Genomic DNA, 12,652 nt, shown 5'->3' with positions numbered 1-12,652 from the left:
ACACACACAGGGCTTGCCAGCAGCCTTCAACAGCAAGGCATTCCACCGTTCGCTAGCAGAGGGCAGCATATACCACTTCACCAGGTAAGCTTTCGCATCTAGCTGCAGCCACTCTGCAGAACTACCACATCCAAACCATGAAACACCCTCCTTGCCACGCTGTACCTGTCTGTACACAGCAGCTGCTAAATATTCCTGCTGCTTCCCTATTCCAACAAGTGCTGATAAGGGACCTATATTTGCTTAGAAAAGCTAGCAAATCCACCAGCAGTCCCTAATCAGCCAGTAGTCGAACAGTCCCATCTGGATGTGTTTTTCCTATGTATTTATTTAAAACCTTTTTCTATTCCCTATACAATTTCCCCAAAACATGAGACACTGATCAGACCTCAGAATTAGCCTGGAGCATAGCTCTGATGCCTTTATCCCCCTCAGAAAACAGGCTCCTAGTTTCAAGGGTCTGAATGAGTTCCTTGGGCCAAGTGGTTTGTTTCAGACATGACGACTGTCCCCCTTTTCCTCCCCTTGCTCCAGAGCCCCACACTGAAGGAGAGGCCCATCATTCAGGCAAAACTAGGCAGTAGTACGTAGTCATCAGCAAGCTACTGCAGTTTCAAGCCGGTTCTGTACTCAGACCTCCCCCGCCAGAATCAGTGGCAGCCTGAACGTGAGCTAGGGGAGGCGAAATCTTGCAGAGGGTTCCGAATTGGGGATTCTCAATTTGGAAGCAAGTCTGATCCTCACAAAAGTGGAAATCTTCTGGCACTGCCTTGATCCAAGTACCGAGCAGGCTTCTCTGCTGAGTTCTGCCAATGCACCCTAACCCTGACCTACATCACCCGTTACTCTGGTGTTGAGTCCACACACCTAGATGCTATGGTGATTGGTGCTGCAGCAATAACTTTTATGCCTAGGTATTCTGGCGATAGCTCTGCCAATGTTATTCAATCCTAATCGAGTCCTCCCTCCCCCCAGCTGTTTTACTATCTGCTCCCTCCATCATCCCCCACACAGACAGCTTTGTCAGTGCACCCTACTCCTGAGCTACCAGATCTCTCCTATTTCAGTACCACGCTCTCGCATGCAAAAATTGCCAATTCCCAAGCTGCGCTATGTTTTGACTGGGATAGGATGAGACTGAAACATCCAAACAGTTACTTGTAACCAAATCAGAGTTTAAACCTAAGTCTGCAAATGTAACGCCCTGTGCATTAACTGACTGTTCTCCTCAACATCCCCAGAACACACTCAGTGTAGAGGACAGATCTGTAGGCTGTTCATACCCACCCACTCACTGAGCTTTGCTCTCTAAACTACCTTTATTGATGCCGTGATGTGAGTCCCAACAGTGGGGGATACAAGGCAGAGTGATGAAGCACAAGAACCAGTTCTTGTTTCCATGTTCACAGTCAGAGCATCATACATTTTCCAGTATAAACCAACACATTGCACAAAGCTGCCATAATACCTTTTCTGGGTGCTAAAAAGCAGGAATCAGTCCCAAGGATGCTTGCCAATCTCAAATGTCACTGCAATTGTGTGATCACTAGCAGCAAATGTTCCACCTCGTCAGTGGTGTAAACCTGTTCCCTGACAGATAACGGTACCATTTCTGGGCAAGATCCTGGGGAGCAGGGGAATCCAGTGGGGAGTCAGGCTTGGAAAGGCCTGTGGATGTGTCAATGTTTATTTTTAGGAGGGCATGAGCCTCCTCAATCCTCCCTGGGTTTGGAGAGCATGCCTGCCTGCATTAATATCTCTGCTACTCATGTGTGCTCATTTCCTGCCCCCCCAAGGACTACAGAGCGACCTGCAGCCCAGATATGGAACCAGGAGTGTCTGGGCAGAAACAAAGGATAGGCCTTGTCAAGAGCAAATCCCCACCTTCCACAGCTGGGAAGAATTCGAGAGAGAGAGAAATGAGGCAGAAAAAATGATATTTTTCAGCAATCCAGAACTCTAATTTAATGTTTTTAGAGCTGATGAATATTTATTATGATGCAAATCAACTCTGCTCCTCTGAGGCTTGTGAACAGCTGCTTGTTGCCAGCCAAATCTCTGCTCACCATCCTTAGGTGTAAATATGTTCTCACACGTCAGTCCCGTTTGTTACCCAGTTGCAATTCTGGGGTGCAATGCTGATCCTCCATTCTGCCCCCCACCCCACGAGGGTCTCGTGGCACAATCCTGCCCTAGGGGAGACTGCTGCTGGGCCCCTGTGGCAGGCCGGGAATGACAGTGTTAGGCAGGTGTGGTTAACAAGGTCCCGACTATTTGCTCAATAGCCAGCCAGGAGGTTCCTTTCATAACACTCTTTGAAGCCGATAGAGAGCTGGAACAAGGCCACTGTTTGCAGCCTCTATCCCGCACTGAAGGAAACCATGTCTCTAAATCTCGATCTGAAAACAGAGGGGACAGGCCACAGTGGCTTCTGGGGCAAAGGCAGCTCTTGCCCAAAGAGCTGCCCATTCAAGGCAGGACTCCCATCCTGCTGAGATGCTGCTGGCTCAGCGAGAAAGTTTCCTTCTTACAGGGGCCTCAAATGAGGCCATACCTGCTAGCTAATGCCTGGTCACTGACAGTTCACCCCCTTCTGAGAAATTCAGCAAAGTCAGCAAATAGCCTAACGCTTGTTCCTTGCACAGACTCACGTGAGCTGTTTGAGAATTAATCTGTTCTGCTCGGCTCTGGCTCAGTTTCATCTGCCCTCTGGATCTGTCAGTGCTCTGATACCTAGGCTGAGGACCAGAACTGAAGAGTCTCCACAGGCCTGGACTACCTGGGCCATGGCTCCAAATACAACCAGGGACTGCAGCCAATGGAGTGCGGAAGGTTCCCACCTGCCCCCCATAACATCACAAGAGTGTGAGGGAGAGGTTAGGTGCAGGCAAAGGCAGTGACCATAGGGAACTAACAGTGTGAATATTCTCACATGGCATTGGGATTCCAGATCCACATACTGCCCGCGACCCCACTCAGGGCATCCATTCCCTTCCGTTACCAAGAGCCTCACCCACAGAAGCCACCTGCATAGCCCCTGCCTGTAAACATCCAGGCAGACTCTTCCAAGTAGCAGGTTCCCATTTGCTCAGAAAAGTTCCATGTCCAAAATTCCCCATCAACCCAAACAGGAAGTTCAGTATCGCCACAGGCAGAGAGCCCTGCTGTGATGCTGAGAGCCACCATCTGTTCAGCCTGTGATGCTGTTCCTGAGGCAATGCTGATCTATGCTGAGTTTATCTGATCCAGCACTTGGGGGATAAGTCATCCCGATCCTCGAGACAAGATGCTAGCATGAGGCACCGGAATGACTCCTACAGAGGTGGGATTTCTCAGGAAAGGAGGCTGGCTGGGGAGCCCGACGGAGGATGTATTCTAGTCAGGCATAGGAAGTCAGGGAAGGGGGCAGAGGGGGATGTATTCCAGTCAGCGATTAGGAGGGAAAAATTTACCAAGCCTCACAGAGGGGGAGATTTTCTTTCCTCTTCTGTTCTATTAACAGTCCTGACTCATGAGCCTACTGGAGACATGTCCCTGCAAGGGGGACCCAGGGAGATATCTCCATAGTAGATGACCCAAGGAGCTTTCAGCTCCTGTGGGCGAGGGGCAGAGGGGTGGGGGGAAAGGAAGCCTGGAGAGTGGCTTTGCAGAGCAGGCTGGGATCTCGCTCTCCACAGCAGGGTGCTTGCTGAGCCTGAGCTGGGGGATGGATTTATCTGCCCGCTTCTCCTGGAACTTGACAAGACTTGGTATAATAGGTGCACATCAGGCCGCTGATCACTGATTGGGGCGGGGGGAGGGATTGTTTCCAGTAGGGAGCTGCTGGGGGTCACATCCTTTGCTGCGATGACTCATCTGGCTGGGAGGGTTCAGCAGGTCAGAGGGAAACAATAAAAGGATTTCCCAACCAGCTGACTACAGGCTCTTTTGTGAGAGAGCAAAGGGTACCTCTCCCCAAGAGAGTGGGTCAGCACGTGCCCAATCCCCCGGCCCGCTCCAAGGGAAGTCAGCATGCCCCTCGGACGTTCCCAGCACCCATCTGCACTCGCCCAGGGTTCACACACTGCCTCAGCCATGCTCCCTGGGCAGAGGAGACAGATTCCAAAGAGGAGCCTGCTAGACAGAATCTGCTGCACCAGTGATCGGCTACAGGCTGCCTCAGTGCAGGGGAGCGAGAGGCCCAGGAAGCACACCCCACAGGCCTGCAGTCAGACAGTCTCGCCTCGCAGACGTGACACCATCAGCCCCCCAGTACACAGAGACTGTTCACTTCCTCTTCAGAGTCCTCACCAACCTGACTAGGGAACCAGCACCCCATAGACCTTGGCAACTCACCCCAGCAGCTCAAACCCAGCAACATGGGTCCCCCATTCTTTTCGCTCCTCATCTCTCTCTTCCCCATCAATCTCCCTGTCTAGCTATCTCCTCACTGGCATCCTTTTGGGGGGTCCTATGTTAATAACAGACTTCTGGGCCATAGGGTGTTTTGGGCTGTTTGCTGCACAGCTCCCCTGTCTGTACCCACCCCACCTATCCAGTTTATTCCTCCTGGCCTGACTGAGGAATGGCAACACAATCACCAGTGTATAGAAAACGTAAGAGAAGAGCCTCTCCCACCATCCAAATACCCTGGGAAAGTGTATGGGCTACAGACACATTCAGGTGGGCTTAACGCCAGAGTGGTGACTGAGCATCCAGCACACACACTTCCATCAGTAACGCCCTAAGATGAGAAGCACTCCTGCCAGGACAGTGCAGTACTGCCATGCAAGAGCCTGGGCTGGGTCCCGGCATCTGCTCCAGCCTTACCTCACAGGGCTTCTCTTCCCTCTGCATATCTAGCACCTGCCTCCTCCCTTTCCTGTCGGTGTCTCACTGCTTTGGGCGCAAGAGCCTTCCCCCCTGCAGCTCCTGTCACCTGGAACAGCCTCCCTGTGTTTCCTGCCTCTTCAGCTCTTCTCTCCTTCACCTTTGAGTTTCTCAACCAGCCTCACAACCGCCTGCACCTTCATTTATTCATTGCATCATGTTTTCACTGGTTGCTGTCTCTAATGCCGTGTGCTGTCTGCTGTTGTGTATTATTTAACTCCAGATGGCAAGGCAGGTTACCTGTTTGTCGGAGATGCACGATGCAAAGTAATACTTGTAATAGCTGTTCATCTGGATTTAAGATCTGAAAAGGGCTGTCTGCCTGTCAGAGCTGAGGACGAGGGTTATCCTGGGTGGTGACAACAGAAGACTGCAGCGCATGTGGGTGAGAGTTACAGGAAAGACTGGAACATGTGTGATGCAGGAGGAGGACGGTAAAGCACAAAAGGATGGCTACTGTCACGTCATTGAGGAAGAGGTGGCTGGATTTCTGCAGAACGTAGGAGGAGAATGATTCCTGTGTGTGATGCAAGAGCAGCATGACAGGACATCAGGATCATCTGCTGAGGAATTAATGGGCTTCTCTTAATAGTTTAACAGCCTTTTGTTTTCCAAAGTGACTGACAGTGGGAGCTATAGGGCTTCAGCCAGGAGACAGAGCATGAGATCCAAAGCTGTATTTCTGGGCACATTGCTGCAGACAGCATCTGCCCAGGGCCATGAGAAGCAGCAAACCCCAAGATGTCCGAGACCAGCCTATAAACCCGGTGACACTCCAGTTCACACCCTTGTCCGTTCCCTTTTGTAAACAGTCCCCTATTGTTCTCTCTTTCCCTACCTCAAACTCTCCCTCATGCGGCTGCAGCCTAAACCCAATGATGCTCTGCCACTCAGAGGTCACCTGGCTGATCCCTCAGAGGCAATTCACTGTCAGATGCATTTACCAGCTAACTTCAGAAATATGGAGATTGCAGTCCGCGGCCAGGCTTGAGTGTCTCAGATATGATGGAAAAAAATATGAGACAGGCTCATACAGACTGACTGGGACCCCCCCCGCAGTGGGAATCTGCCTCTCTCCCCTTAAGGGGCTCAGTGCTTTTAGCAGTTCCATTAACTCCTGCTTTACAAGCAAAGGCAGAACTCGATAGGGAACAGCGGAGGGGGAAGTTTCAGCGTTAAGCTCTTGCTCAGAGGGGCAACATCAATTCTTCCAGCCAGCCAGCCTCACACCAGCTGCAGCTAGGAACCTCTGGGAAAGCTGCACCAGAGTGATGCTAAACCAGCCACCCCACTGGAGGCTGTGCAGGATCGCTGGGTATAACCGTAGGGACTGATCCTTCTGGAGTGCTTAAGGATTTTTCCCCTCAGAAGACCCCCTATAACTGAGACAAAGAAAATGAATGGTGGAGGGTGAAGAGTCGGCTGTGAGCAAACAAGGCCCTGGCTTGGAGCTGCGGTAGGGCCATGTGCACAAGACAAGAAGGAATCTGAACTTCTCACATGCCCTAAATCAGGAGGCTTCATGTCACTCAGATACCCCAGAGAGCTCTTTACTACTACTTGGCAAGTTACTGAAGTGGGCACTTAGGGAAGGATCAATCAGAAACACTAACAAGCAGGAAAAAGAAAAAAGGATGAGAGGGAGGGAGGCATTTCCATGCTCCTTGGCAGGGGAGATTCTGGGGCTAAGATACGTCCCCAGAAGCATAACATTCCATCCAGGTTACTGTTCCTTTGCAGGGGGATGTCCCCACACGATGGGTGTAGTGGTTATCTCCTTCTGCTATCCTACGGACCAAATCCTAGACACTGCATCTTTCCCCACAAGTCCATGGGTTGTATGCTGGGGAGACAAGCGACTCAATTCCCCACAACAGGCTAGAGAACAACCCCGGAGCCACACACTGGCCTTGACGGAGCCCCATTTCTTCTGGCTTTTGTTGTAAGTAGCATCCTGCCCATGTCCCTGAAGCATCCAGAAAGTGGTGTAACTCTGCCCCGCTCCTTACATCTGGGACCCACCAGGCCCACACACTCGAGGAGCCGCAGGCTGCCTCAGGACCGTGCCTCCCACTTCAATTCCCATAGAAAGATCGAACGCACAGATCACAAAGGGAACGGGGCTGAATCTGCAGCTCTCCCTTGCCCTGTCAGCATTGCTGTATCGCACAGTAAGCAGACACACAGCAGAGAAAGGGGACAGGTAATATCGATGGCCTTGAGAGCAAAGTGCTGGGCTGTCCTTGCCATGCCATAAAGGTCACAGCACATCCTGGTTTAGGCATGGACTGGAGTTACTTTATGGAACAGTCCAGTGGCTAAGAAGGGACAGAACAAGCTCCTCTGCAGTGATCAACCCTTGCTTTCCTCATTGTGTGCAGGATGCGGCCAAGTGCCTTGTAGCAAATGAAAGCACCTAAAGCAGCGGATCAATAACCTTGGGTCACACCTTGGGGGGAAGGGGTTGTGTGCAGAAGGTTGTGTACACGTACACACACACACACACACACACACACACACACACTTCTAGCAGCCTGTCACTAGGGAGGATTAACCACTGGCTGCTTTCACCAATTCAAAGCAATCCAGCAAAAGAAAGCAGCAGCAAGAGGCAGGCAAAGGGGATTTACATCCTCCCTGTGCTGTGCTCGCCAAAGGGGAAACCACTCCACATTAAAGATGGGGGTTGGGAGCCTTTTGCTGGCAGGAAAAAGAAAAGAAGAGAAAAGGAGCCCCTTTATATGCACGCTAACAACTGAGGTCGGCACCTGAGCACTGTGTGAGAGGCAGCGGCTGGAGTTACAGCAACTAGCTGGCTCCCCCCTCCCAAAAGGAATCTCCAATGGGAGGGAGGTAAATAATGAATAAAAGCCATCAAAGCTAGCTGGCTATTCATTAAAATAAAAAATGTATTATGCATTGAGAGCCGTCAATTAGGACATGCAAACTGCATGCTGTCCCATCACCCCGGGGGAGGGCACAGACAAGGGGAGCAGAAGGAAAGGCTAAGCCAGAGATTTACACACACAGACAAAACCCAGCTCTGATCCCAACCTGAAAGAGCTGGTGGTGGTGGGGAGCGGGGCTTGTTAACTCTTGAGGAAGATCGTGCACAAATCCTTCAGTCCTGTTGGATCACAATTTCTAACCATGGAAATGGTAAACACTCCCCATTCTGGATGAGCTTTGGGGAAGAAGGTGGTGCCCTGCCCCTTAGAGGCAGGGCTTTTGGTGCAGAAAAGCCAAAGGAAGCAGCTAGCATTCGACTCCCAGAGGGAAAGGAAGTTAAAGGGCAACACCGAGAAAGATCTGGAATAAGCGTCATTCTTCGCTTTGGCTTGGAACAGACTGTGAGCAGAGTAGGTGCATGTGAGTGAGAGAGAGTTATGGATTCCCTCCATCACACAGGAAAACCTGATTCTGCTGTCCCTGCCACAAGAGTAAACATGGAGTAACCACCTGAAGTCAGTATTTTCACCACAGCATACTGGGAACAGGAGCAGCCCTGCTGAGCCCACTCTTTACACACCCCATTCTCACTTTGTAAGTGATGACAAATCCACAGCTCACCAGAGAGCACAACTTCATTCCCACTGCCCTGGCTCCTGTCACTTCATTAGGATTCCACGGGACACTGCAAAGCCTGCATCCCTCATCCAGATGCTAACAGATGACCTGAGACTACAGAGCACTCCCTCTCCTGGCACAGGGGCATTCCAGCCTGCGATACCTGCTATGACTCAATCAGCATCCACTTTAATGAGGCCTTCTTCTGTCTCCAAGGCCCTGGCCACTCTCCTGTGTGTACTTTCATCCCACCCTGCTACTGCGTGGCCCCTACAGTTCTAGTCTCAGCACATCTCAAAACAAGCCCAAAAGCAGGAGGTAAATGGGGGAATTCCTGCTCAACGCTGAGGAACAATGCACTCGGGGCCGTCTGAGTATCCCATCTCCATTCTGCATCTGCCAGAGAACCCTCTGAGCTGAAAGGGTCAGTGAAACAAAGTAATAATCCCAGGAATGTGTATGTTTATAGGGCTGGGGGACTTCTCACTGGAATGTCTTCAAGGGGATCCCTGGATCCAGTTGTAGTCATTTTAGGCTCTGCAGATTACAGGGCACAGTTCTGACATGACAGCAACTTCAGCTGCAATTCCTCTACCACAAAGGTCCTGTTGCTGCTTCTCTTGATTCCGCTCTTTCATCCAAGCTCTCCCACCCCATTTTATCCAAGCTTCCCCCCAGCCCAACTCTCTCCTCCAGCATTCCTCATCAGTCCTGGCTGTTACTGAGCAGGAGGGACTAAATTAATCCCTACCAAAACCACACTGGAGTTACCCTGGCGATGGATCTGCCCCAGGAACTCAGGGAGCCACTCAGTGCCATGCCACTGCAGAAGTCTGTCTCCATTATAAACAGTCCAGTCTGTGGGTGAGGAGGGGACAGAGCCCAGCACTTCTGGGCCCCAATCCAATTCCCACAGAGGTTAATCGGGGGCTTTTAACTGACTTTAATGGACACTGGATTGGCCCCTAGACAGATGAATAACCCTAAGCTTTCTACCTCAAGGGGTCTCTCTCATCCCATTTTGATTCCTTCCTACTTCTCTTTACATTCTATTTGAGAAATGGCTCTGATTTTCCACCTCTCTGCCCTCACACAGTGAGTCTCTGTATTGGACACAGGGGCTGTAACCTGTATTTCTCAGCTGTACCTTGGGTCCTGACATCATTCTGGGGATACTTTAAGAGACAGAAATCACAGTGCCAACTCCTGGCATCATTCAGTGACCAGTTTGCCCCTCTCTCGCTCTTCACAGCAGATAGCTAAAGCACACCTCCAGGTGAGATTTCCCTCTTGTCCAAGATTGTAGGTGTCTAGAAGATGCAGAAAATGCATTTCATTCTGAACATGCAGATTTAGGTGAACATCCTGCCAAGTTTGTGCCTGAGAGAGGATGCAAGGGTCACAAGTGCTGGAAAATGCCCTTCTAATCTTCCATTATTCCAGCAGCTGCTTTCCTTCCTTCTGAACCATAGGCCCTTGTTCAGTTTGCACACAGAATACTAGCGAGAACTCTCCCTGAATTGGGATAGCGCACGCTATGCATGTTGCAGCAAGGGAGCTGGGATTCTAGTCACCCTTCCCCTGTGGTAGCTCCAGATAGCCTTCCGAACAGAACGGGCAGCGAGCCACACCATGTCCTGGGGAACACAAGGACTGTGTATAAACTGTATCTCAGCAACACAGAAACTAGTAGCATGGGCTTTAAGAAAAATCTACAAGCAGGTATCAACCTCTCACAGAATGAAGCGACAGCCTAGAGGAGTGAACACTGGACTGGGAGCCAGGAATTCTTGAGTACTAATCCTGGGTCTGCATGTATCTTTATCTCTGTGTGTCAGCATGACTCCCCACAGAGTATTAAGTTTAGCCAGCATGCTAGAGTTCTACACCAAAAGAAGGCATCAGTCCTCCGGTATCCCTGCATTCACTGTAACCTTCAGAAGACTAGGGTACTCTCCTAATTTCCAGCTCCTCCCAGAAAAAGGCAGAACTAGTGTTTAGAAATAGATCTGGTCACTAGAGGGTGGGGACTCACCTCTCCCTTCTTGACAGTCATAGATTGTCTGCGGGGTGTGATCTCCTCGTTGATACTGGACAAGAAGTTCTGAGAGATGCGCAGAGCATCCTGCAGGAGCGGGTGGTCGGGGTGGCTTGCTGGAGTGTGTTTCAGTAAATCCTACCACCAAGAACACAAAGAAGGGACAAGAATAAGGAACGGCGCCCACCAGAACAGCGAGCCACAGGCTCCGGCAGCCCAGTTATTGGAACCCTTGGGACAGGTGGCTCTGGATGCTTGTTCTAGTTAAGGGCAAGGCAGCAGATGACTGTCCCATCCCACTGCAGCTGTGGAGTCTAACCTCGCCTGCTAACCCCGCTGGGGACAAGTCACTGGTTCCGTACATGGAATTATTCTACACCAAAAACTTCAAGTTGTTCCTCCACATATAAAGACAAGACACACCCATGCAGAGCAACAGCCTCTTCATTTCCCCAGTCCTGTCTGTGCAGGAAAGGCTGGAGGGAAGTGAAAGTGGGGACAGCATCTGCGCTCTTATAACTGCCATTTAAACACACAAGCTACTTACATGAAGAACAAGTGTGCTGCGTGTCACTCGATCCACTGGCTTGTACAGCAGAGCTGTGGACAGAAAGCAGCAGAGGCATAAAGAAGGCAGCCATCTAAGAACAGAGTGCTCTACAGAGCACACTGAGCCATGCAACCAAACATACAGGCACACATTAGTAAAGAGGAAACATCCTGCAACTCTCTTCTCCACAGTTAATGAGCTACAGAGTCAATAAAATAACACAAGTATGTGGAGAGAAGCAGTTAGCAGCCACACCACACACACACACCCCCTCTACAAACATTCCCCCCTCCGCACGCACAGCTCATTACTGCTAATTCAAACATTCAAAACACACTGCACAAACTCAGAGACACACAAACACAACCTACTGCACACCCCAAGCAACACACACAGCTAAGGGAGAGTGAATGGTGAGCTCGCTGAATGGCACAGAACACCCCCAGCAGGGCACTCCTCTGATTAACCTCTGACATCCTATAGCTCTAGATCTTCGGGGCTGACCCTGCAGCTGAGTACCGTGCCTAGCTGCACTCTCTAGAGCCATTCCCCTTCAATGCCTCTCCTAATCTTGCCGGGAAGGCCTCTGAAGGGTGATCTAGGCACCATCTCCCCTCCCAAGCTCAGCCTGGCATCTCCAGGGTGCTCCCAAACCCTGCCATCCATGAGGCTGTGCCTTAAACAAGCCTGGAAGCTCCCTGGAGCAGGGACAATCTCTTGCTATGTGTATGTACGGGCCTAGTATAATGGGCCCTGATCTCAGCTGAGACCTGTAGCACCACCGTAGTACAAATAATAAATTCCTTGTCTGATGTGGTTTGTGCTACTATTAGGCAATAGATGCTCTTCAAAGATCATGGCTATTCTGTGAATGGTCCACTGTTGCCCAAGGGAACGACTAGCCAGTAAGATTAATGGAGGCATTTTGCGCAGACATGCAGCTTTCTAGGCAAGTGCTCTGCTAATGAGCAAAAGGGAGCTGCTTCCCGGGGTAGGCAAGCAGAGTCACCATAACCCACCAGCATTTAGAAAGCAAAAGGACCATGGAAGGTGGGGCTAGGGAATGGTTATTCCACAATATATCTACTCTCCACTCCGGGCAACAATAGACAGCTCCACTCCCACCCCTCCACACACTGACAAACCAGAGTCTCTTCCATACAGAACACTCACTTTCCAAGGAGTTTTTGGTTGTCTGATCTTTTGAGTCCTTTGTATTTCTGGCCTTGAGATTCTAAAAGAAAAAGAAAATCCGTGCAGGAGACCGATCACAACCCAGAAACACCACCCTGGAACCCAGAACCTCCTCAAACACCTCCAAGGGAGGAAGAGGCCCCTGTGTTCATTCAGTCAGCCTAAAGCAGCATCCAGAAAAACCCTGCTATATTCCATGTCAGTGAAGGAAAATGTATTGTCCTCATGGTACCGCTACCACCATCACGTCAGTGTCTGCCAGGAGCCTCCAGCTCCAAGCAGAATTCCTAAGAGCGAGTCTTAATAGGAGACCCGAGAAACCAGGGAGCCACGTACAGAATGTGGGAGAAAACCTGAGGACGGCTGAGTTATCATCAGTCAGACGGGAGCATGTCCACAAGGATGCATGTGCCATTGGCTCAGTGTACATATAG

At 50.7% G+C, this 12,652-nt stretch overlaps 1 protein-coding gene across 2 annotated transcripts in view; it reads right to left on the bottom strand.

The window, feature by feature from the left end:
• The window catches only part of BCR (BCR activator of RhoGEF and GTPase), a 128,500-nt gene that overhangs the window by 37,003 nt on the left and 78,845 nt on the right, over positions 1–12,652 (bottom strand). For both annotated transcript variants that reach the window (XM_050924452.1, XM_050924453.1), the window contains exons 6-8: positions 12,198–12,258; positions 11,022–11,074; positions 10,472–10,612 (exon numbers count right to left, since the gene is read on the bottom strand). In XM_050924452.1, the coding sequence (XP_050780409.1) occupies positions 10,472–10,612; positions 11,022–11,074; positions 12,198–12,258 (255 nt within the window). The remainder of the gene's footprint in view (positions 1–10,471; positions 10,613–11,021; positions 11,075–12,197; positions 12,259–12,652) is intronic.

Source organism: Gopherus flavomarginatus, chromosome 15 (assembly GCF_025201925.1).
Source record: "Gopherus flavomarginatus isolate rGopFla2 chromosome 15, rGopFla2.mat.asm, whole genome shotgun sequence".
NCBI lineage: Eukaryota > Metazoa > Chordata > Testudines > Testudinidae > Gopherus > Gopherus flavomarginatus.
Note: the sequence above shows the minus strand (reverse complement) of the source record. Positions and strands in the feature narration are given on the sequence as shown.